At 38.4% G+C, this 27,152-nt stretch overlaps 1 protein-coding gene across 5 annotated transcripts in view; it reads right to left on the reverse strand.

The window, feature by feature from the left end:
* GABRB2 (gamma-aminobutyric acid type A receptor subunit beta2) overlaps window positions 1-27,152 on the reverse strand; it is a 300,429-nt gene that overhangs the window by 146,518 nt on the left and 126,759 nt on the right. For all 5 annotated transcript variants that reach the window (XM_074960637.1, XM_074960638.1, XM_074960636.1 and 2 more), the window contains one exon: window positions 3,011-3,231. In XM_074960637.1, coding sequence (XP_074816738.1) covers window positions 3,011-3,231 — 221 coding nt within the window. The remainder of the gene's footprint in view (window positions 1-3,010; window positions 3,232-27,152) is intronic.

Consider the following 27,152-nt stretch of genomic DNA (forward strand, 5'->3'; position numbering starts at 1 on the left):
GGAGCCAAGAGAAGTTGGAGCCTAATCCCAATTCTGTTACTCGCTAAATATATGGCTTTGGGAAAGTCAGTGAAGCCAAAATTTTCAAAACTTGGGCCTCTGAAGTTAGGCTCTTAAAAGCACCTAACTAATTGCCTTCATTTTCAGGGGGAAATCTTTAAACTATTTTCAGGGCCAACAGAGTTACTTTCAAGAACAGTAATGCACAGAGAGATCTGGAGATCAGATAGACCAGTGAGTTAGCTCAGCAAACCTAAAAAGTTTTATACTACTAAAAGCCACATTTCAAGGGTCACTTGCATACCTAATATCAGACAGCATATGAAGGGGGTGGGGGTGGAAAAGGAACATAAATGCCCCCGATATTTTTCAGGCCAGGATACTTACAGTAGATACTTCTAAGCAGATGTGAAGCTACTTTTGCATATATTCAAGTGGCAAGCTATTTCTGCATACATTCAAGTTCAGAGTAAACAGTAAAAGTAAACAGGTATACACCACTTCTTTTTTTAGCAGCATATCTGTACAGAACAAATAAGTTAGGTGCACACTCCTAGTCATGATAGCTATAAGCTGACAACAAATGGAAATTCACCATCTATCAATTCTAAGTTCAAGCTCCCCCCAAAGCATCAATACACTTACTCTTTTCCCCTGCCACTTCACACCCTCTTGGAAAGCTATACATTCACTGGACTCTTATTCAATTTTTCTTTTATGTATTCCTTATCCTGTATGTATTTACTTTGTAAGTTTATCAGCTCCCCCATACCCTTATTTCAGCCAGTGTTTTTTCAGCTCTCACTTGCATTTCTCTCTCTATCCTGCTTTTTCTTCTCTACATCCTTTATTTTTGTGGGTGAGAGGCATTTCCTCCGATCCTCTTATTTTCCCAGTTACTCCCAATCACTCATAACCAAGCATTGCATTGACCTTCCACCTGGAACCCATTCTTGCTGCTCCTTCAGTCAGCCTGAAATGGTTAATACAAGCCAAGTTCAAGCAAGTGGCTGAGTGCATTGCCTCTGCAGCACTCCAGGCAAAAAAAGCAAAGGACTTTGATTGTTCCCTGAACTCTGACAGGCTGCCATCTAACCACCAGTCCAGCTTCAGCTTGTCTCTGCTCCCCTTTCCTTTTAATATCATATCCTGCTTCTCTAGTTCCATCCTCATCCCTTTGCTCTCTTTTGGGAATCCACATATTATTCTCTGAAAACAGGTGTGTGTTTAGTCCACATTAAACAAACATGTAAGAGGCTTTCCAACCTTGGCTACTTCACATCATGCCGTGTCAGCTTGGCCAATCTTTTTTCAAGCCACCAAAGGCAGCTGAAGCAGCCTCCAATTTGTGTAACATGCTCTTCCTCCTCCACCTCCCAAACTTCTGAAGATTCAATCTGTTCCTTGAAGCATTGCTGTTACAATGAACACACCCCATACTGTGTTTGGGGGCAAGGACGGGATAGTGTGGCACATTATGCAGATCAGCATATAGTATGTAAATAATAAATATTGTTAATCAAAACCACTCATTCTGACCTGCTACAGTCAAACATGTCCAGACTGAACATGACATCATTCATAAGAAAACAAAGGAATTGGATACCTGCTCTTTATTGCAGTAATGAGTGCCAAGAGCAATTTAAATTTTGTTGCACAATACAAGGATGGATGCTAACTAGAATGTTGATAAAGCAACCACAAGTGATATAGGTGGTTTGTGGTAAGTACGTCAGCACAACTGTACCCATACAACAGCTGTCTATATTGATTCCTTTCCCTTCTTAGATCCAGATCCAAAGAGGCTTTTTGTTGGTGGTAGGGGTTTTTTGGTTTGGTTTGTTTCTATTAATTAAACAAAGAAAAATTCACAGTAATTAAGACTGAATCCTTTCATTTATCAACAAAGTACAGAAAAGACAACATGGATTATACATGTCCCCACACTGTCCAATGTGCCTCGAAAGCAATATCTGGGAGGCCACCACAAACAGATAATTGAATCTCCAGATCGATTGAATCCTGGATGTCTTTGCTGAGATTGACAACAAGAGCGCCAATAATTAGAGGCATTTGTGATGTGAACATAGGAACTTACTTCACTATCTAAGGAGTATTCAGAGCCCTGTGTAACTACTTTTCATCACTAACACTCTGGGCTAAGGGGGGAGGGGGGAAAGATTCAGAACAAGAACCCAAGGTGTCTGTAGAAACAAAGTTAAACTCCATCTGTTTTAGTTCAGTACATGCTGAGGGCAGGGCAACATCTGAGAGATCTGAGTAGGAAGTTTGTCACACTGTAATGCAGGAAAACTCCAATCATTTCAGGTCATTACCAGCTTTGTAGTTTTAAATTGCCATTTGCAGGAACTGTTTTCTATATAAGCCATGAAAAAAGAATTGCTGAACTTTCCTCTGGTACAGTTAGACTGTTCCATTGCTTTACCATGACACCACTGAGGACTCATTTAGCAGCATATCCACCTAACATCACATATAACAACAACGTAAAAGACACAGAAGAAATATTTCAAAGTCCAGCTGCACCTCAGGAAAATGGAGAAAATTCTCTACCAGCAAAAGAAAATGCAGCCCATTCCTAGCAGCTCATCCCAAAAATGATTTATAAAATGGAGCATCTGGCTTTTTTTAACACAATGAATTTACCCCCTTTCCCCCCCCCCAACCTCCACTTGATATTTCTATTTCAAATCCTTTAAGGAAGCACTACTGAAAATTACACTTAATCCAGAAAGTTTATTCAAAAAAGCTTGTATAACTTTAAATGTTATTAAAACAAACATCTTAGAACATTATTAAACGTGACACTTAATCCTCAAAGTTTATCCAAAAAGGCCTTTATAGTCTTATCTGTTATTAAAACATTTAAGAAGACGACATTGTTTGCACTATGTCAGCAGTTGAGACAGACGGGTAGTGAAGATCTACGTACATTACCTTTCTGTTTGAAACTGATTTAAAAATGTAGTTAAAAATGGATGACACTGACCTGAGACCATAGAGGACTGTTCCATCTGGATGCAAACGAATCATTCTGTTCTTCACAGTGACCCCATGTACAAATGATTTCTTGTCATTCAAGAAGTAGGTATCAGGAACCCAAAGCTGATCAGCTACTCTATTGTCCAGTGTAAGATTTAAAGGTATTACATTATACGACAGCCTCTTATCCCTCCACGCTTGCTGAAAGTACATTGTCAAAGTATAGTCCTGCAATATTAAAAACAGAATCATTATTTGCAACGAAACAGACTATATACGTAGGCATATATGACAAATGTATTAAAATGCAGCTTATACTTTGTGGCACCACTTGCGCACAGAAACTTCAGCTTTGTATTTTCACAGGTCATTTATTTATGTGTATATAGAGAAGAAAAGACTACATACACTCTTAACAATAGGGATTGGAATACAGGTAGACTTGGGTATTACCAAATGTTATTGAAATGAATTTGAGGGCCTATTAAAAATTTTAACTCTTTTTAACACCGCTGTTTAAAGTCTGTCTACAATTTATGAAACATAAACTCAAGGAGTTCTACAAGTCTTTGTGTTCTAGAACACAGGAAATTCTAAAACATGGAATCTGAGCCAAATTATGTGTTAACGTTTTATCCCATGGTCTCTGCTGAATTCAATGGTGTAACAAGGAATGTGTCAATTCAGAATCAGTTCCTGTAACGCTTCCTAAAAATACACCCAGCCCTTTTGACATTCTTTTCTACATGAAAAACGACTGTGACCCCGTTAGCTTTCATTAAGGGGACTAAAACAACAAGAAAGACTCCTAGCTCCAATCCCAAAAGGTCTTATTTATATATTTAATTTTATGGACTGAGTAAGTCCCATTTAGTTCAATGAGACTATTCATAGCATATAACATTGAACACATGTATATGTCTTTGTAGGTTTAGGAACCAATTGACTTTGAATCAGGCTCTTAATGAATACTTTGGAGTTGTGCTGGTCTTTTGATAATTGAGCAGAGATATACTTGTAAGTATATCACTATGAACTGTTAAACAAAAGAGGAACTATATTAATTATATATTGTATATTATATTAAACAAACTTTTCACTCCATAGACAAAACCTAGTACAGGTATACAGTCTCTCTCTGACTGTCCATGGATGGAATAATGACTGTAAAATTAGACCAGAGACAGGCAGCCTTCATTTGCAAACTACCCAAAGAGGCACAATGGCATAACTTCTGTTTTCTAAGAGATCAGAATAAGGCTCACAGTGTTTTGTTTGGGTATTGTCATTTAATATGATCTTCATTGCTTCATGAGAATTGTTAGATTAAGAAATATGATTATTGTCCCTTTTAGTAGATGCAGTCAATAAAGCTGCTTTGATTATGAACACCCCCAGAAGCCAGAGAATTTATTATTTTCTGAGAGCTTGTAGCTATCCATCAGCTTGAGAAAGTTTTGGGCATATGAATCTTATCCTATTTTGAATAAGTGATCATTTACTGTGACTATGCCTCACATGTTAACTTTCACCATTTGTCTGCTAACAGAGAAACTTAGAGATACTCTTGGACAAACACAAGTTACTCTGCAAACTGCTGTACTAATTCTCAATTAATTTATTTTTTAACTACTCTTCACAACTATTGTCCAGAAGGCAAGAGAATACAGTTGAGAATGGAAACTAGTACCACAGTAGACAGAGGAAAGAATTCCACCCCCCCACCCCAGCTGAACCTCCCTAGTAAAGTTATCTGTAACTTAGCAGCCCTGAAATTAACCTCTCTCAGGACTGTCAGGGGTGCATGAGATTTCACTTTTCAAATACTCACAGGCACACTCTATGACAGAACAGGCAAGAATAATTCCTCACAAAACACAAAAATGGAGGTCTATTAACATTTTCCCTCGCCCACACTTGCCACTTCCAGTGTTACTGTTTAAGGGACAAGCTTTCAAAGGACATGTGAAAATACACATGTGATGTAGGCACTCCCCAAAATTCACATTTAAAAAATATACTTCACATTTCTAGAAATCCCACCTTCAGATGGGGAAACAGACAAAGAGGTTAACTGACTTCTTCAGCATTACACGGCAAGGCCAGGGCAGAACTTTAAATGAAGCTCTGATCTGACTTCCTGATTCCTAATCCCAGGCTTGAACCATTAGACCAGACATTTTCCTTGGCTAAGCTTTTCACACATAGATCAGGTTTGTGGGTGCAATTATTGACTTGATTATAAAAACAGGTCAACATGCAAATACATGCATTTTGAAAATATGACAGGAACAGTTTTTTGCTTTTTTTCAACCTCCATTTCCACTCACTGAACTAGTGGAATGATGCTTAAAATACAATATTTGAAAGTTAGCTGGTCCTGCTTCTGCTGCAGTGCACAAGTCAATGTATTTGAGGTAGGGTAAACTCTCACTTTTTTCTAAAGAGAAAGAAACGTTCTCTATAGGACAGAAACTCTCTTTGAATGAATGATTACATTCCTGTTCCCAGCAGAGTCCATCAAGGAGATTTTCTAAATGCTTTTTTTAGTCTTTCTTCCCAGTCTGGTTAAAAGTGTGCTCTGATTCAGAAAGCTATTAATAGCCTTGCTTTCCCTTCCACATATAATGGAATAGTGAAACTTTCATACAGTCGTCTTCCCTCTGCATTCTACATTTAAAGGTGAACAGACCTTTTAGCCTAAATCCTTAGGTCAGGGTTTTATATTTTTCCTGTTGCTGGAATCACATACACCTAAACAAAACAAGAAATATTTTCCTGTGCACCCTTTATAATAATGGAAACACTCATTCCTGTACTAAGGACCATGCAAGTAGGTAAGTGAAGAAGGAATTTTCAACCATTTTATTATAAAATATGTTTCCCTTTAAAAATGTTAAACCTATCCATACAGTTTCTTAATGATATGACGTGAAAAAGCTTTAAAAAAAATCAAATGTTTTTCTTAGTTCACCATAAAAGATTCAGGTCCTTAAAAACAGGATTCCAGTATCATGTTAACTATTTTATTCTTCTGTCTACTAACAGATCTGCAAAATTTGTTCCATAACCAGACATTAAAAGCTACTCAGTTATGCATTGCCAGTAAGAAAATGTATTATCTTCATTACAGTAACATAACACCCCATTTCTAAGTTTATGAGCCATGGCTAACTCTCCTCCAATGCCCTTAGAAAATCAGGGACAGTGAATTCTATGCATTTTCTAAATTACGGCCTACATGTACTGATATATCTTTCCCTGCCAATTACCTACACAACATTAACAAAGAACAACTTTCCTTCTTTATGTATCAATAGAGGAGATGGGCCTTCCTCTAGTGAGCTGAAAACCTGGAATCTGAATAACTCCGAACTTCCAAAATCTTTGGAGTTGATGCTCTGATGCAGTTCATCAAAAAGACAGGGCCATGCCATTGCGGGCTTGTTTACATGGTACTGCTGTGCAAATTAGAGGGGCATGTTTTCTAGGGTACTCTAACTGCCCCACATAGACCTGCTGGCATGCTCCAAATGGTATCCAAGTGAGCATTAATATAATCCAGTTTGAAATGGGGCTCTCTCAACATGAACTAGGTACCTTTTAGAGCCTGCCAACAGCATCTACACAGGGCAGTTAGAGAGCAACTCTACAGTTAGAGCACTCTACAGCTCACCCCCCCCCCCCCCCACTTCGCACTGTGGCACTGTATAGAGAAGCAGTAAACTGGAAGAACAGAAGCAAATCCAAATTTCAGAGAGGTTCAGATATGGTGTTGTAGTTCAGATCTATCTCTAATCAAAAGGACTGAATTTTCCAAAAGTGACCAGTGATTTTGGATGCTCAACTTGAGACACCTTAAAAGGGATCAATTTTAGATAGCAATGAGAGTTCTCACTTTCAGAAAATCAGACCTTTTAAGGTGTCTTAAGTAGCGTATCCAAATATGTAGACACACCAGCTCATTAGTCACATAAGATACAATTCACAGCTCAGTAAGGAAGAGAGAAAAATCTATTTTTAAAACCTGAACTGAAACAGGAGTAAGGAAATCAAATGCACAATCGAGTCTCGTTATAAAGAGATCTGTCATGTGAGCATCTCAAGGCATGTAACACTTTAAAAGCGATTGCAAACATGTTCAGCTAGAAGCAATATGAAAAAGAAAAAAAGTCTTTATCTTACAGTTAATAAGGGAGTTCCCTGATGCCCCAAGGGCGGAGTTCCAATGGCATGCAAATGCTTTGTCCTCAAAGAACAAATGATGGACAGAGAACTAGATGGAACTGGAGGACAGGAAAGAGGATTTTGATAAAAAAAAAAGGCAGTCACTTCTTGAAAAATTCACATGAAATAGAGGTAAGGATTGTTAGGAGGTAAAAATGAATGTGTAGGTGAAACAAGAGCCAATGCACTTAGAAAGCCTGGCACAAAACAATAATTACAATGGGTTGAGTGAAATGTGAAGCCAAGGCTCAATGAATAATCATTTCTGCCTCTGTGCATATGTGCCACATATGCATAGCCAACACAGAGATTATTTGTGCATGTGCACATACAGTGGATAGCTCATCTAACTTTCATGAAGCTTGTTTTCAATCCAGTTAATCAACTCCTCCCATAAATAATTCTTAAAAAAACAAACAAAAATGCTATTTTTAGAGCTGAGAGTTCCAGTCCTGCTAATGAATTTGTAAGGGTTAGAAATAAAACAATTTACATAGGTTTGATTTTGTTGACCTCCCTGCCTTCCCACTTCGTTCCCAACAAACCCTGAGCCCTACTCTTTCATGTATTAGATGTCTCCATGATTTTTCTTGGATCCACTTGGGCTGCTTGGGAACACAGGGATTTCAGGGGAGGAGGGATCAAGGGAGACAGGCTGTGGGACTGGAGGCCCACCATTTTCCCAGCTCTGCAAACTGATCCAGTAAAGTACATAAACACATGCTCATCTTTAAGCATGTGAGCAGTCCATATGAAGCCTTTTGCACAGCTTTCATTACTGTCCCATTGTTTCATCCTAAGTAAGCTTTTTGTTTCTGTCAAGATACACAAAGATCATAAGAACAGCAAGTTCAAGATGAAGTTAACTATTTTTTATGTTAATAAAAATTCAAATGATTAGTGTATTAAAATTAGCATTAATATGGCTATCACCCTGGCCACAGTCATTAACTTTCTGCAAGGATATCTGGAGAAACTTTTCACTGCTGCTAATATAAATACATTAGAACATAACAAAGCATTTCACAAATAGACCATGTTACAGTCAGCCAAGTTAATGATTGATGAAGATCAGTTTCCACTATCCAAATGAAATCACTGGAGGTAATTGTGAGACTTCATGGTCACAAATATCAACAACTTACAGATAACACCCTTCTCTGTTCTTTGTTCACTGGGGACACTGATAACAGTCCATCCAGCTATCTCAGGACCTGGTCAAGATCAACAAGTGGATGAAAGGCAGCTGCTGACACAAAACTTAAGCAAGACAAAGGTGATGCTATTGGTAAGGAGGCAGCATTCTGAAGGACTAGCCACCATCACCCCCTAATAAAGATGTCTCCCCTGAAACAGACAAATTGTTTCATAATCTCCTTCTGGACTTTCAAATAGTTACAGCTGCTGAAAAACACCTTCTATCTGTGACTGGCAAGAAGACTGTGCTCTGAAATATCACGTAATGACCTGGCCACAGTGGGCAATAATATGGCACTTTAAGATACTCCACACACACATAATCTGATAGCAGAGGAAAAACTGCCAGTCATCACTCTGAGCGTGACCTGAAAAGAAGGAAACTCCTCCAACTCTCTACTTTCAATTATCCTCTGGTACATTTTCTAGATGAGATTAATGGTATTTAATTTAACAGAAAGATCTAATAACATAAGAACAGATATCGTCCTCCCATCAACAGAGAAGAGAGATGTATCTATCAACAGATCTAACTAATACCCTTTCCATTCCATGTTCTGGCCTGAAACCTGCCTGTGAAAGCTCTGGGATTTTTGTGATAGACAGCTGTGATTAAATATGGCTTTTACTAGCTTTAACATTTTTGGTGCCAAAAGCTGTGCTCAATGAACAATCTTATTACACCAGATCATCTTCTCTTTAAGCCATTGTTTTGGCATAGTCTTCTCTGAGAATGCAGCTAGGTATTATCATCTCCATTTTACAAATGGGTAAACTGAGGCACAGTAAGGTCACGTGACTTGTTGTATATTCCATATAAAGTTTGAAGCACAACCAGAAACAGAATCCATCTGTCTTAGATTCCTGACTTGTGCTTTTAACCACAAGACCAGCCTTAAATATATGGTGAGTAGTCTTTAACTATTGTACCCACAGCACAATTTACCCACAAAAGCCATATGTCATTATGATATGTCATAAAATGTAGCCGGAAATTGGTTACAGCTAGAGTACCAGATGGTCAACAGCAATATATTCTAAGGCTTCTGAGATGTCCACCTTAATTAACTGTCCAAGTATGGGACACATGGGTGATGGGCTCTTGATAAGGGTGATCCCAATTCAAAAGACTTTAATTATCTATTTATTCTTCTGGTAAAAAAAATCAAGGATAAACACTGTGACTTTTTCTGTTTGATCACTGTCTATTAATTAACTTTCTCATCTAACAGTAAAGTGTGACTCTTGTATACGCAATCAAAACAAATGTATGTTGCTTGCTTTTTAATACAAAAACTAAATAAAATATTGGGGTGGGAGGGAGAAGGCTTTAACTTGACCCAGGAATAATCAATTAATACCTAACTTTTAAAATCAAGAAGGGCCCAAGACAGACAAGGAAGTTTCTAAATTTCAGGAATGTTGAGAACTGAAGTAGGGTTCAGCTGCAAAGGTTGGATCCTGGTCTGAAGTTCTTCAGAGTTTGAGGACGTTCAAATCGAGGCACAACAACGTTTAAAGCTTTATTCTTTTTCTTCTACATTCAACAAACACAGAATTCACAATAATAAAAGCACTGACTTACATCTTTATTAGGGGACTGCACAGCTATTGAAACACTTTGAAAATAATACAACTGAACTATTTTAGGAGGAGAAAAATAAATAAGTATGAGGAAAATTTAAAGCCATATAAATAAAACATGCAGCAACAGGAAGGAGAATAAGTTATTTATTTCTTCTCATTAGAAATGACTGAAGAACTCATCTGTGGCTTGGTTTAGGTCCATCTCACACAGATTTCCCAGTTATCCCTAATTTGTAAAAATAAAAAGTTTATTTCAGTCCCCACCATGAGATTTAAAGCCAGATGCTTTCTTTTGGAAAATGTTTGAAGCTGAACATTGCTGTGTGCTATAATTTATTTATTACATGCATTTATAAGGGGTCCTATCACTGACATATTCAAGGGCTATTAATAAAAGAATACTAAAAATACAACATTTACTTATGGAGCAAAGAATTTGCATCATCCCACTCCTTCAGCAGACATAGTTGGAAATTTAACAGACAAGAGGCCAGTTTCCTCAGAGGACTAACCAGTATGTGTGACCACCCAATGTCACAGAAAAAACAAATACAGAACCCAAAGAGGTGCATCATACAATGTGATGCAAAAGATACAGAGGCTCTGACAGATTTCTTTCACGAAGGTCCTCTATAGCAGAGGACCTACCACTGAGAATCCTTTCCAGTCCCTGACCTCCTTTGAAAGCCATCCGATGAAGTGAGCTGTAGCTCACGAAAGCTTATGCTCTAATAAATTTGTTAGTCTCCAAGGTGTCACAAGTACTCCTTTTCTTTTTACGGATACAGACTAACATGGCTGCTACTCTGAAACCAAGAATCGGAGTATCCCTGTTGATCAGAACTACTCATTTGGGACTGAGGGTAAGAGAACACAGTGCAAAGCATGACCTTGAAGCTTCAGAGAGACCAACCGTGACCTATACAAGAGTAGAGGGTATTGTCAATGTAATGGTTTTGTGCCAACGGATATTCCAAAGCAAATGTCAACGTAAATTCTACCAATGCATGTCATTTCAAAAGGTACTTATATTAGTCAGTGACTCTCTAGTTCAAATACACATGGTCAGTGTTCAGCCAATATCTAAATCCTTTGATAGAGCTAGATTTGAACATCTTTGGTCTTTCAGAGCCTCTTCTCCTGCACTGGATTCGAAACACACAACAAGCTTCCTAAAAGGTAACTCATCATTTTCCTAAACGGGAATTGCATGGTCTGAAGCACATTTATGATTCTTCTAAAAGCAATAGATTCCAACATATAACCCAAATATTTATTCCATGAGGGATTATTCCAGAAAATATGTACCACAAACATCCCATATCGCAAGCACGGGCAAAAAACAGGCAAAAGGCATCTACCTAAGGCAGCATACCACTAAGGGCCACACATTACTGAGTGTTGCAACAGACTTCCATGCTGTTTATGTTCACAGCTAACATTCTTCATGTTTGTCAGATGGGTTTGAACCCTGGATACCCAGTACCAAAGGCACAAGTCCAGCCCAACTGGCTAACGAAGAATTGCAGCTCTGCTGTTTCAGGTGTGTTTGGGGGGCAAAAAGCCCTTGGTTCAGTTCCCACTGATGACATGAAGTTTGTGGGTAAGAGGCTACATTACAGTGTCAAGACTGTGTGACCACCAGTTAATGCCTCCTTCCTCAATGCTTTCAGTATCAAATATTTACATTGTTTCTACTGAATTATAATTACAGTTACACTGAATTACATATAACTGGGCAATACAATACTCTTAGCCTTCGCGCCCTGCAATATCATGCAATTACTGCTGGAGCGTTTCCTCTCATACCAATTAATTAAGGAAGAAACTTAAGCAAGAGACACACTTGATTTTAGGCTCAAACAAATCACCCAGGCAGAACCATGACATCGCACTTAACCACAGGCTAGCAATGTGTGTGTCATTCTAATAAAAAAGCATGTGCAGCATCAACACTATGCCTTTTACTTCCCTGATTTGTTGCCTCCTGACACCAAGAGGCAATGTGATCACGTACATTGAACGTGGGGCGAGAGCCGGGAAATCCAGCTCTGCCACTGACTCATTGTGAGACTTTTGTCAAGTCAGTAAACCTCTCAATGATTCACAGTTTTGCCAACTGTTCGAAGAGGTCAGTCTTCTTGGTAAAATGTTGCGAGGTTCTCAGAGGAAAGACAGTGTGTGAGTGCGAATTATTAACAGAGAGTTAAGGCGTGTGAGTTAACATCTTTTTACTGGCCCAAGCTCTGCTGATGAAAGAGACAAGCTTTTGAGATTCACAGAGCTCAGGTTTGGGTATTCATATTAATTACATTAATTATTTAAAATATTAATTAAAATTGTTAAAGTATTAACATTAATTTAGCACATTTTCTTTAAACAGCAAGACAATTATTTTAACAAAAAATGCTCTGCCACAGACAACATCAGGTGTCACTGTAATCTAGTCGTACATTCATGTTTACAAAGTACTCTAAAACGTGTCAGCAATCCACATGAGATACCCAAAGGGTTAGACTTTACATTTGGCTATCTAATTTTTTGACTATGAATTTTAACCCAGTTGTGTATCACAAAATTGGCTATAAGGCCAACTGCCAAAGATGTTGGAGGAACTCTGGATTCACAGGTTACTTACTGGTTATTCAATTCTACAATAACAAAATTTCCGATGAGAGCTAAAGTCAGACAATAGAAACAGTATTTGAGTTTGGAATTCAACATTAACAGGCTGTGACTGAAGGACCACTTGTTATAATTACTCTAGACTATGAAAAACATGCTAATGTTGTTTATTTGTGGTAGTCACAATATGTGATCTTGCAGAACTGGAGAGAGCTACAAGCAGATTTTTACAAAAGAAAAGATTTGTTGGCAAAAGCCACTTTTGATGATGATCTAAAGGAAGAGACCAGGAGATGCTGAACATGTCTTGAAGTCCTTATTGATATTTTTAATGAAATATTAGGGAAACCTGTGGCATATAAAGAAATTTCAAGGACAAGAAGAAAGCATGAACTGTGACGGTGTAATAATTGCCTAGAGCTGGTCAAAAAATTATACTTTTTTTTGCAAATAGTTCATGAAAAACTTGTTCCTTTTTTCATCCAGTCATAGTTGTAGCCTATTGCCCCAATTCAGCAAAGCACTTAGGACCACGTTACCTTTAAGCAAGCACTTAATGTGCTCCAGTGCTTTGCTGAATTGGTACCTATATGAACACTGACATGTGTACTCCTGTGATTTTGTTTGTTTCAATGACTGATTTTCTAATAAGTAAACCTAACACTAAATTCCTAATGAGATTTTATTATTGTAAAGAAACCAAAGAATAAAATTGAACACTTAAGTTTACACTTCTAAGCAATACTAAATTGAAAAGCATATTTTTCTTAAAAGTTGACTTCTGGGTAACCATAAATAGCTTTTTAGAAAAACTAATTCAATGAGAAAGATTGATAGGTATTTATTTAAAAATAGCAAAGTATCTTTTTTAAATTAAATGTTGCATATTGCAAAACTTTGCATGAAGAAGAGCTACAGGATTCCTTCAAAACACTGCCTTGCTGAGATGCAATCCTTTCATGCTCTTAATTTAAGACGTGTGTGAAACTAATGGTGAGATCGCTGGCATCACTATATGTATGCCAATATACTGATTATCTTTGTCTCTGTCTTCTTTTCATCAGACCATATGTTACAGACTTCAAATTCTCCACTCTGTGCTTCACTTGAGCAGCGATCGGGACTTGAATGAAAATCAAATGGCCTAAAAATCAATCCAAAACAAACAGAGATGATGCTGGCTCATAAAATCTATAAGCACTGGCTCACTTATGGCTGTCTGGCCAGTTACTGTTGAAGTGGTTTGCAATCTATGTACCTTTCTAGATTCAGTAAGCTTCAAGTCCCAGATTGCATCAGAGAGAGAGAGAGAGAGAGAGAGATCTCATCTGTGGCAGACCAGAAGATCATGTTCTTTCAGATACAGACCAAGTTTACCCATGACTTTTTACTGCTACGCCAGGTTACCTGGACTTATTATTAAGGGCTCGAGGAAGCTTTGGCTTCTACAGAATGCAGTTACCTGCCTTCAGAGAAGCAAACTGTTGAAACCACATGACAGTTGCACTCATCACCCAGCACTGGCTGTCAGTTCAAGGTTTCAATTGCCATTTATAAAGTCCTAACTGGTTTAGACTTAACTTATGTAACAGATTGCTTGCTCCTCCATGACCCAGCATAGCTCATCGGGAACGCTTAATATAAGGGTGAAACTTGCAGGTGCTGGAGGCAGAGCATTCTCAGCAGACCCTCACCTCTAAAATTCACTACTGCCAAAAATACATATGAGACTGGGCTACATTGAAATGTACTGCAGAATACATCTCTCTGTCCACACTAAATGGAGGTTCCCAGTTCTATCTGGCATTCAGCCTAGGATTTTCTCCATCTCTGTACCTAAACATCTCAGTGTGGCAAAGACAGTCACAATGTGTTTGCTTATTATATGTGGGTGATGTTCAATTCCATCTGTTCCATAAGGAAATTTCCACTGCATAACAATGAGTTCCTGTTTAAATGACACTCCCCTCCTGCAAGAAAGGTAGAATTTTTAAGGCTTCAGGATTGTACATTGAACCTTGATGCCTTTCTAGTGACAAAGTGATGCACAATCTAGAATTACTTGCAACATCATATAAAACACATGGCAACAGCTACATTCCAAGTGGCACATCCTGCACATTGAAGCAGAATTTCCCTTACAGGAGCTAAAATGAACCACAAAAATGTTCTCTTCAGTGAGAATTGGTTGTGTAATCCTAACTTGGTCAGCAGTTTCAAAAACAATCAAACACAAATTGCTGACTGGAAGTTTTGATTAACCTGTTTCTTTAATCTTCATTGAGCCAAATAGCACTCTAGCTAACTTCTATCCTTTGCACCCTTGCTTTCAAATGGACAGGCTGAACACTCATTTCTAGAGAAAAATACTATTTTGGTATTCTATAACATGACTTTTCTTTGTAGAGGAACTCATTTTGCTGCATTTTGTTTGGCAAGAAGCTGGTAATGGCTTTTTTGTTTGTTTCATTAAGCAGATTATTTTGCTAATATTTCCCCTAAAATATAAAGCTATCTAGCTTCTGTATTAGTGATGGAGTGGAGATGTTTCCACAGGACAATTTTCACAGCACCGATGCACTCAATAAAATACAGTGACTCTTCGTGTGTCTGTGCTGTAGAAGCTGTTTTCACCATAACTAAAATACAGGAGCTCTTATCGTGAAAACAACAATGGTATAATACAGTATGGTATATTTCTGCACCAACTAGAAATCTGGAAGGAATGATGTTGCTGTTAAGATTTCCTGCCCAGTATTGCAGACCAGAGGCCTGGAAAAGTGGCTGAACTTTTGGATGCTTCCTCAAACCAAACAGAACTTTCCAGACTTTTGGGTATTCACCCATCACTATCTGTGATTAGCGCTCGGCCTTAAGTTATTTACATTGCCCTCCACAATGTAGGAGTGCATAATACTGGTAACAGTAAGGAGACAATCCCCTCTTCCTTAACCCTCAATATGACAGGAGAACAGTGGGGTACCAGCAACGGTGCTCCGACTAGGTTAATGAGGTGGGGGGCTGATGGTAATCGTCCACTAGGTAGAATGAGGGGGTGGGGGAAGGGAACTGACAGCAGCCCTGTCCAAGGTGGTATAATTTACAGAAGTATGACCTATGCTGGATGAGTTATTGCTAGATCATTCTCATATTTTACTTAAAGATGTGACCTCATTAAACCACATTCCTGGTGTCCGGGACAAGTCTTATGTTCACAAAAAAAAGCCAGAGTCCGAAACACCAGAGATCCCTTTTCCCACTCTCCAAGCAGGAGAAAACAGCTATTAGGGCTTCCCAGAGAGGAAAGTCTCTCCTCCTATAGCAGAGACAGAGATAAGTGGCAAAATGTAGTGCTAGCAATCAGAAGAATGAAGAGAGAGGTAGAGAGACTTCAAAGATATGATGGTAACATGAACCAGGAACTTTTAGTTCGCACCCGAGGGGTCCAGTGCAGGAGTTACAACATAGCACTTTGGTGAGCATTGCTATTCACACCCCCATAATCCAAACTGTAGGGTAGCATAGACATGCCCTCAAAGAATCTTCACCAGGTCACTGATGACTTGTATAGTGTACACACGCAAGGGAAATGGGGGAAGAGGAAGTGTGTCACTAAGAGGTGAACACACTGGCTAATTTAAAAGTGCCACTGAATTGCTCCATCTGGCCCTCCTCTTCCCAAAGAAAGTGTGCGGAGGGAGTAGAGTCTTCGATAACGAAAGAATTTAATCCTCGGCACATCCTCCAACCAGCAAAAGCCAAATGATATTTATTTCTCTTATGACCCCTGATTGAGAACCACTGCTATAGACACATATACATGTTCAGTGAAATCTATTTTATTCACTCCATGTTAGGTGAGAAATATGCTCATTTTCTCAAAAAATAATTTCATCCCCCTTTTCTGATGTCCATGATTGAACTTTTCTATCAGCTCTCACACAGTTGACAGTACCATTAATTCTAGCATAACCTGTGAAATGATTTTCATTTCAGAGCATGAGGTGGCTGTGAAACTGTTACTTTAAAAAAAAATCTTCCAAGTAACTTTGTCCCTGTGAAAAAGTTAAAGCAATGGTATTCAAGTGTGTGTTACTATTCTTGTTCTTCCTTTCTTAAAAGCAAACAAACAAAAAACCTTAGCTCTGCTTGGAAAAAGTGTAGTTTCCATTTAATTGTAACGTTAGTGAAAAGTACCCATAATCCGGAAACATCACAAACTCTGGGTGCTCAGATCCTCTGCATCAACTAGCCACTTATTTCTGGTGCCTAATTTTAGGCACCAAGTTTGAAAATTTTAGCCATTTTTTTGGTTTAATGCTCAACCATACAGTGATAGAGCATTTATTTTCTATCACTTGGACAGCATGTTTAAAATACTTATATGAGTCTGGTTTCCCTTTTGCCATTCTTAACCCTTGATTCACTGCAGAAAGGATATCCGAATACTGTTTCGACTGTTGAGGTTAGCTGTGGTGGTCTCAAACATGATAGTAGCTACTACTGAAAAGTAGTGAAATATTAACTAGAAGATAGTTAACCAGCAGAAAATATGCTCCTGGAAAATTTTTTGAAAGTAGTTTATTTCATAAAATAATTCTGCTGATCTGGACATTTTCTATTTTATTTTTACACACTTTGGTATGTCTAGGAACAACTACAGAATTATTGTTTTCAGAATCCATCTCCTTCTTTAGCTTATTTCCCGTTTGAAGTTACCAACCTGTGCTTGTGACATCACAATTTACGGTTATGAAAATGCCCTTAGCAATATAGAATAAAAGTTGGCACGCCATCATAAATACATATTGCACTTCAAAAGCTCTTTCCTGCAAATACATTAATTACTCCTCAAAACACCACTGTGAGATAAATATTATTGTTAATTAATGTTTATGCAGTGCTTTCACATGCTAAGCACTGTAGAATTCCTAAGTATTACTCCCATTTTACAGATGAGGAAATAAGTTGAGAGAGGCTGAAGCTAGAGTTTTGAACAAGTTCAATGAATGCTGAATAATGAATACAGCCCTATCTGGGTGAGCGCCCTACAAAAATGTTAATTATAAAAGAAAAATCATGCACAGGCCTCGGAGTATTATATTTAAAATAATTTTAAGATAAAAATTATTCTAAGATTTAGAGTTAATTTCAAAACTATAAAAAATATCACCATTCATCATATTCCCTTTACTAATGTACTAATGTAAAGTTAGCTTAATCAATTCGATTATCTTATAATGGCCTCAAAGAATCTCTGATGCCTCATGGAAATTATGAAATCAGAAACAACTTGGATCATGTGTCAGATACTAGGGTTTTATTTTTGTTCCATTCTTTAAAACTAAAACCATAAATTCTGAATCTTCCTTCCTCAAAATACACTTATTTCTGTTGCTTATTTCTCATCTCAAGTCCCAGTCACATCATAATAATCTCCAAAAAATAAACATGAGGTCTCAAATAGAGGAGATTATCCTGACAATACTATTTGAATCTGATGTAGATTGGAGCCACGTTTTATGGTTCCATAATTACATCTGTCTGTACCCAGAGGGGAGCCTGCATTACCAGAAGTTCATTCGCTGTATTCTGTATCCTACAGAAACCCCCACAGAAGGCTACCATAGGATTCCAGCTACTTCAAGGAGTATGGTCAGAGTGAGGGCTGGCACAGGGCAGCCACCTACAGCTTCATTCCCCTCACTGCAGTAGAGCTGCCCTTCATGTCTGTCTATGGGTTGGGGAAGGAAGGATGACTTCAAAGGACAGCTATGGCAGGGGAAGCCCATGGAGGAGTAACTCCTACAAAGGCTAAATAGACTAAGCAGAACAGAGGTAAGTGTGGCATCCTTAGAGCTCCTTACCGCCTTCAGATCCCACAAGCTCAAATTGGCATTGGGAAATACTTGGACTCAGGTACTGGAACCCCACAGAGGTGGAAAATACAGGGCAGGAAAATGAGTATGAAATTCCAAGCAGCAGCTCAGAGAGGTTCCTTTCCCCTACACAACCTGTAACCACAGAGGGGAGAACAGAGTCAGTAGTATTTATTATTATTATTTTTAATCATGAACACAGATTCTGGATGGGTGTATGTATGTTTACACAAAATTGAATTCTAAACCTAAAATTAACGGTGTCCCTTTAAATTAATATCTCCTCAGCACCTTACCAAATGCACTGAAGGTGGATCTAAAAAAGGAAATGGATCTTGGCAAATGCAATTTGTCAGTTATTTTTAATGTCATTCTTCAACTGCATGTGAATCAACACCAGCAGCAGTTCATTACTATTAAACACTTTCACAGATTCTTCTACTTCTCTGCCCTGCTGATTCCCAAGAAGTTCTCTAAAATGGTTCATTAATCTGTTAGTGACAAACTGATGCCTTGAAAGAGGCAACGTACTCCGGAGAGCACAAATCTCCCACAGGTATGTTCTCATAAGCATTTATATATCATGGTCTAATACACCAGAGATTACCTATTGCACCTCAGACTAATGTGTTTCTTTCCTATTTACATACACATCTTGTGGGAATAGACACAAAATATCTGGTTCAGCTACACTCAGACAAATAACCTGTAGAATCTTCCAACTGTATGTAGAGATTTAATGGGGGTTGAAGAGTGTGAGGATGGAAAAAAAAAACCACACAGGCACAGTGTCATGTCATGCAGGCCTTTTTCAGTATTTTAAATGCTTATTCCCCCCCACACCCACCCACAGTCTGTGCTAGGCTTATTCTCTCTTAACTGTCAGACACTGCAGAGAGCTGACAGTATTAAAGTAAAAAGACCATTTTAAATAAGCACATGTGTTTGCTTCCATAGTGATGACAAGCTTGTGGAAGCTGCTATGAAGTCCATTTTGCACAGCAACCCAACACTTCAGCAAAGAGAATACACTGAACGGTGGCACTTCCAAGAGAATAACTGATGTACCGAGATGAAAAAGAAATGCATGTGATTATCCTGCAGGGCAAAAAAATCTGCTAAAAAATTACTGCAGGCGCCTAGACACTAAATATTTAACAGTCATTGTACCCTCATTAATTATACCTTGACTTATCTATGCGTTTTATGATATCACAACCTAGGTTGGAATTAGGCCAGGGCTCAACCAAGATGAGGACAGTTACATCTCATAAAGGGTCATCAGAAAGCAGGCTCCATTAGTTCTAGAAGCTGAATCTCAACACCAGTTGCAATAGAGGTGTATCAGTAGCAAATGTATGATGGCCAGAAAGGTTAGTGCATCAGTTGTCTCCTCACCACATACACTTTTATGCCAGTTAAGTGTTAATATTTGTGTATACTTCAAACAGTAAATACGCCCCTGAATACTGGTGCAACTGCTTAAAACCTCAACGCATGCCAGCATCTAATAAATATGGCAGAGTTCTAAGATAATTTTACTTTGGGCCCAGTGAGGTAGGCAAGATGACATAACACATTTATTATTCTAAGCTTGCTGTGAACTTCCCTGTCAGGACAATACTCGGTCACATTTCAATAGACAGATTGTGAGCTATTGTGCTAACTCTATGTGCTTGAATTCCCTAGGAAACAAAGAATAAAAAGAATTAATTGAGCACTGAGAGTCAGAAAGTGTTATAAATGAAATAAGTGTAGGTAGTTACTTTCCCCCAAAATAGCAGAAAGTTCTTTATCCCTCAACATTTTACATTCATCTCATGAAAAATGTCATTTGAAATATTACCATTACTGTGAATCGCTGGAAGAGCCTTTTTTTTCAGAGTAGCAGCCATGTTAGTCTGTATTCGCAAAAAGAAAAGGAGTACTTGTGGCACCTTAGAGACTAACAAATTTATTTGAGCATAAGCTTCCGTGAGCTACAGCAGGCGAGTGGGGGCGGGGAGAAAACCCCTCTGCCATGTACATTGGTCAAACTGGACAGTCTCTACGTAAAAGAATAAATGGACACAAATCAGATGTCAAGAATTGTAACATTCATAAACCAGTCGGAGAACACTTCAATCTCTCTGGTCACTCGATTACAGACCTAAAAGTCACAATGTTACAACAAAAAGCCTTCAAAAACAGACTCCAACGAGAGACTGCTGAATTGGAATTAATTTGCAAACCGGATACAATTAACTTAGGCTTGAATAGAGTCTGGGAGTGGATGGGTCATTACACAAAGTAAAACTATTTCCCCATGTTTATTCCCCCCCCCTCCATTGTTCCTGAGACATTCTTGTCAACTGGTGGAAATGGCCCACCTTGATTATCACTACAAAAGGTCCCCCCCCCACTCTCCTGCTGGTATTAGCTCATCTTAAGTGATTACTCTCCTTACAGTGTGTATGATAACACCCATTGTTTCATGTTCTCTGTGTATATAAATCTCCCCACTGTATTTTCCACTGAATGCATCCGATGAAGTGAGCTGTAGCTCACGAAAGCTTATGCTCAAATAAATTTGTTAGTCTCTAAGGTGCCACAAGTCCTCCTTTTCTTTTTGGAAGAGACATTGTCATTTTGAAACAACGGTCAGTGGAAATGGCAGTTCACACTGGCTACTAAACTTATGTTGTGTTCTCACTTGACAATGCTATTAGTCACTAGAGCTAGTGAAAATGTTTTAATTAAAAATATTCCTAATTATGGGGTTTTCCCCTAAATCTTTTGTTGTTGTTGTTGTTGAAAAATGCTAATTTCCACTATATTTTCCAATTATTCAACAGGAAATTTTTAACAAAATATTTCATTCTGAACCAACATTTCGAAACAAAACATTTCATTTCCAATTGATTTTTCAAAACAAAAATGCTTTGTTTTGATAAAAAATTCCAACGTTTTTCTTTTTTGCCATTTCTGAATTGAAATTTTTAGAACTTTTTGTTCTGTGAAAATTTTAGTATTTCAACTTTTTGTCCCAATTTGGGATAAAAACAAATATCAAAATACCAGGTGCCCTCTTCCAGATATGGATCTACTTTTTCAACTATCTCATATCATATTTTGCAATTTTGGCTCTCTCTGTGTTTCAATATCTTACCCAGAGCTGAAGTCTGGCTTGTGGATTTATCGTTCCCTAGATCTTCCCGTTCCTTTTCTTAATATGGGAAACACAGTATATTAAACATTCTACAGTTCTCCCATACAATCCATGCACTTTGAACTATCAAACATTTTAGCCAAAGGCCTTCCCATTTCCCTTGCTACTTCCACCATAATTCTGAGAAGAAATTCATCTGTGTCTCATGCTTTATCAGTTTTTAATAGTTACAACAGCCTTATTATCTTCTCCCACAACAGTAAAACCTTTTAAGATCTCAATGAACTCCCTGAAAAAATGTACAGTCTCTATCTGGGATGTGCATTCCACTTTTGTTAATATGGAAAGGAAAAATCATTTTAACCTTAAGAATTATCAAAAAAGACATGGAACAAAAAATACAGACAGATGTGGGAGTACAAGGAAACAATGAGATAATACTTATATGCCCCCATTACTTTAGTATCTGAATATCTCACAGTATTTTAATCTATGCACTGTTATTGTAGCCATGTTGGTCCAAGCCTATTACAGAGACAAGGTGGGTGAGATAATATCTTTTATTGAATCAACTTCTGCTGGTGACAGAGACAAGCTTGTGTCTCTAATATTTTAATCTGCTTATCCTCAGAATATGCTGGTGAGGGTAAGGAAATATTATTCCTATTTTAAAGATGGGAAACCGAGGCAAAAATAAACCAAGGGACTTGTCCAAGGTCACAAAGGAAGTATATGGCAAAGGGGGGAACTGAATTTGGATCTTTCAAATCCCAGGCTAGTACCCAAGCCAATGGATCATTCTTTATTCCTCTTCCTCTCTAATATTAGCTCTGATTAACCAAAAAACTGAAAATTGTGGGATGTCACTGCCACATGGAACACCAGCCATTGCATCAGTCCCACTGCTGTGACTTCACATGGTGTTTATACTGCCTGATGTATGCAGTGGGTGCGGGGGAGAGGGGAATTATGCTCTGAATTAAGATGCAGCACTTCCTTTTTCCCTGTTGATAGCACAGGGTCCAGCAGAAGGTATGCAGGAATTAGAAGAGAAAGAACAAATATAGTGTGACAAAGTTCCTCCTCTGCCTTAGTGGGTCCTGCACTTTTTGGCGGATTTGCTCGCCTCAGAGGTTCACGGCAGCCCTCAGTTTGGCTGCTTCTGCTAGAGGCTCAAACCTGCCATTCACTCAGCTAACCTCATCACTGCCCAGCATCGGGGAAATGGAGAACAATCCCTGCAGCCTCTGTGTCCCACCGAGTGGGTTAGGGACAGGCCAGATCCCTTTCCAAATTAGACCTTCCCTTCTGGTGTTCCTCACAGACCAGGTCAACTCCGCTTGTGTCCGATCAGGAGTTCGGGGGATGGGGGGAACCCAGGCGCACCCTCTACACCAGGTTCCAGCCCAGGGCCCTGTGGAATGCAGCTGTCTAGAGTGCCTCCTGGAACAGCTGTGCGGCAGCTACAACTTCCTGGGCTACTTCCCCATGGCCTTCCCCCAGCACCTTCTTTATCCTCACCATAGGACCTTCCTCCTGGTGTCTGATAATGCTTGTACTCCTCAGTCCTCCAGTAGCACGCCTTCTCACTCCCTGCTCCTTGCAGGCCCCTGCTCTGATCACTCAGGGAACAGAAAACTATTCATCCAGTGGCCAGTATATTTGCCTTCTACCAGACTCCTGTACCCCACTGGTCTGGGTCTGTCACAATAGGAAGAAGAAGAAGGGAGAAAAAGACAACAGGACAGACCAGAAGGGAAGCAGGAACAGGGAGAGAAAACTGAGGGAAAGGTACATAGAACAGCATCATGAACCGCATCTATAACTTCTAAATCGGACTGGAAGTGCTGCCTCCACAAGGGTTGATTCAGCAACTGGGGAATGTCAGGAGCAAGACAGAAGCTCGATTCCTCTGATAAAAGCCAAGAAAAGGAAAACTAAAAATGACTGACTGGAACAAGAGAGTGAAGATTTATTTATTTAGTATTAACACAAATTCCAATTCCGTCTATTTTCATTTTTTAAAAAATCCTTGGAGGGAACATCTGGAACTATCTGACCCCATCTGCCACAAACTTTTAAGATTCAAAACCTACAGCAAAACCCAGCCTTTTCTTAAGAAGTCTCTCTGAGTTATTTTTGCAACTACCTAAAAAGGAGTATGTATGAACAAAATTGGGCAGAAGACACTGAATTCAGAACTGTGGATAGAAAACCTACAAAAGTAGAAATAAAACAATCCAAGATTAGCTTATCACTCATCTGGTCTGTAAATGATCTGCATCAACCTCAGAGAGCTACTTCCCTTAAATAAAAAGAAACCTTATGGCTGGTTCATCAGCCCAGTCCATAACCATATGTAAAACTCATCTATCATCTCCTGATTTCTCGAGTGATGTAAACCAAAATATCATTTTGAAATTAAAAATATACTTTTCTAGAAAATTGCAGGAGCGTATCTAAGTGAAAATCCTGCCATTTTGGAGCAGGGCAGGTGGTGGCTCAGCACATATCACAAACCGAAGCACAAACACAGTAGCACAGCTGGTCAGAAAATGTGGAAAGAATCAAAATACATTTTACTCTTTTGCCATGTTATGATAATTTTATTTGAAAAATTTCCAGCTAACTCTAGCATCTAATTTATATCCAGCTTCTCCAAATTACATTCAACCTGTATTGGATCATTAACACATGATCTTGGACAAGTTATTACATAGAGTGAAAAGCAGACATTTGATCATGAGTTTGATGTGATATAGATCAAATACTCCAATAAAATGTTGTGTTTCACAACAATGTATATATCAAAGAAGGTGTAATGACAATTGGGTCCTCCTCATTCTCAGAGACACAGGAAATTGGTGAATATCAAACTCCTGTTCTGTAAGTGTATCATTTTGGTACCATGAAGTGCACTTGTTCTATAAAAGAGGTTATGGAATTTAGGGACTCAAGAAATTCCATTTCAGTCTCTCTACATTCTTATATCAAGCCCATTCCTGCATCATGAATGATTTTTGCAGCTGCCAGTTTTGCATTATTTTCTTGGTTCCTAACAGAGGACTAGAAGAGGATGCAGAAAGCCAACTAATTCACAGGTCAGAACCAGGAATCATGGAGGCTTTCCAAATCTTTCCTCCAAATCTCTCTTCCCTCATTGGGTAGCTTGATAAGGGAGTGTTCAAACCACGGTCAGGCTTCTGGTGCATATTTGTGAGGATGAAAATAAAATCTTTTGTTTAAATTGCCCACGTGGAAATACCAAATATAAACTGCACAGAAACATGTACCTCAGCTAAGCCCTTCTAAGACTGTCTGGTAATCGACAGTATTTTAAAAGTCAAAGAAACAGAACAACTGGATTAATAGAGACCTGTAAAGCCTGCACTAGTCTTTTCCACAATGTGTTGAATCAAAACCATCAGTATGAAGACTTCATTGTACTAATAGCATCCGTATTGACATGATAAAAATGGACCAAATATCTGTCCAGTTTTTAACTTTATTTCTGATTTTTCTTGCTTTTTCATATTATCTTAACATATACTCACTGCCTGTGTACACCTGAAATTCAAGCATCCATAACCAAGTAATGAAACTCTCCTAAGTGTCCACCAGTCACTGAAATGGACATAAACACACACACAAAACAATCAAATTTAATTGCATTCCATAAAATAACTCCAACTAACTTTGTTTAACACACAGACTAACAATATTTTATTTGTCACACCTACAGTGGAAAACTCTCATAATATATTAAAAGAAAAATCCATTTTGTACACACATCAGAACCCACAAATACACTGTACTGTATAAAATGTTGCAGTGGAGATTTTCAGTAGTGCTCAGCATTGGCCTTAAAGCATTAAATCAATGGCAAAACTACCAGTGACTGTAATGGGAAGAGTTAGGTCATGCTGATGAGCACTGTTGAAAATTCTACTGATATATTTGATTGATTTTGCACCTACACCATACAGTTGTCAGTTTTGTTTAATATTTTAGTTTTAACAGCCTGGCAAAGTCATTAGCTAAAACCAGTTTGTTTATTCTTTCAAATGATTAGATTTTAAATCACTGAAATGAGAGCATAGCTTCAGCTGGTGCTGAACAAGCAAAATCTCAAACACCCCAAATATTTCCATCCTCTTGTTCATACAGGTTTTACACAGTATATCTGCATGAGCACACAACAGGTTAATCAGTGAGTAGAGCACATAGATTTGAAATCCACTACTTGGCAGCAGGTTAGTTCATGCACGAACCACACACATTTATATATCAACTCAAACGCAATGGCTTTGATTATGACACATCTCTTGCTTTACAAGAATAGCAGTGATTTTCACTCCGAATCCTATGGCTTCCTTCCTATGTAGTCTCATCCTGCCGTACAGAGCGTAATTGAAATTTAAATTAAAAGGGACTCTTATGAGACATTTCCATGTGACATATAAAGGTCATTGTTAACTGCTTTCCTTATCCAGAGAAGTTCTCCCAATTTGAAAGTATGAAACTTAAGTATAATACTTGTCACAAGCAGTCTCTTGCTGAAATGCCAATGATCTCTCAGTTTCCCTGGGGGAAATCCATCCATGGTGCAGCAAGCCAGCACAAGGCCCCATGCATCAATTAAGCCACGCGTAGCAAATATTATGGGATTCTGGTTGAGCCAGTGTACTCCCTCTGCATCGCAGAGATGGTTATTGTGGAAACAAGCTGGTATTGAAAGCCACAGTAAGGGTGAGAAGAGGTTCAGATCCAAATTCATATGGATGCAATGGCACCAGTAACTCCTCACAGCTGACACAAAGGATCTCTGAGGCAGCTATTCCAGACCCTAGGTCTCAAAAGCAGCTCTGGAAGAAGCTGGGGAAGAATTTACTTTCTGAACTGTTCCACCTGCACAGAGCCTGGAACCCTCTATTGCGAGTAGGGGGTGCACATCACCATGTATGCACTACATTCTTTGGAGGCTACTGTGCAGTACCTTGGCTCTGGGATACTCAGGTTAAATTGTGAAAATTTAGAGTAACAGATTGGACTAGTAATTTAAGAATTCTGTGTTCTATTCCCAGATGTACTACTGACTGGCTGTGTTATCTTGAGAGAATCACTTTACTTCTCTGTCCTCAATTGATACTCAGTTTATAAATGGCTCTAATACTACTTAATACTAGGGCTGTCAATTAATCGCAGTTAATGCATGTGATTAACGCAGAACAAATTAACTAGATTTAAAAAAATAGTCACAATTAATTGCAGTTTTAATTACACTGTTGAACAATAACAGAATACCATTTTAAATTTATTATAAATATTTTTGGATGTTTTTCTAACATTTTCAGATATATTGATTTCAACTGCAACACAGAACAAAGTGTACATTGCTCACTTTATATTATTTTTGTTACAAAAATTTTACACTGTAAAGAAGATAAACAAAAGGAATAGTATTTTTCAATTCACCTCATACAAGT

Source organism: Natator depressus, chromosome 8, assembly GCF_965152275.1.
Source record: "Natator depressus isolate rNatDep1 chromosome 8, rNatDep2.hap1, whole genome shotgun sequence".
Classification (NCBI taxonomy): Eukaryota; Metazoa; Chordata; order Testudines; family Cheloniidae; genus Natator; species Natator depressus.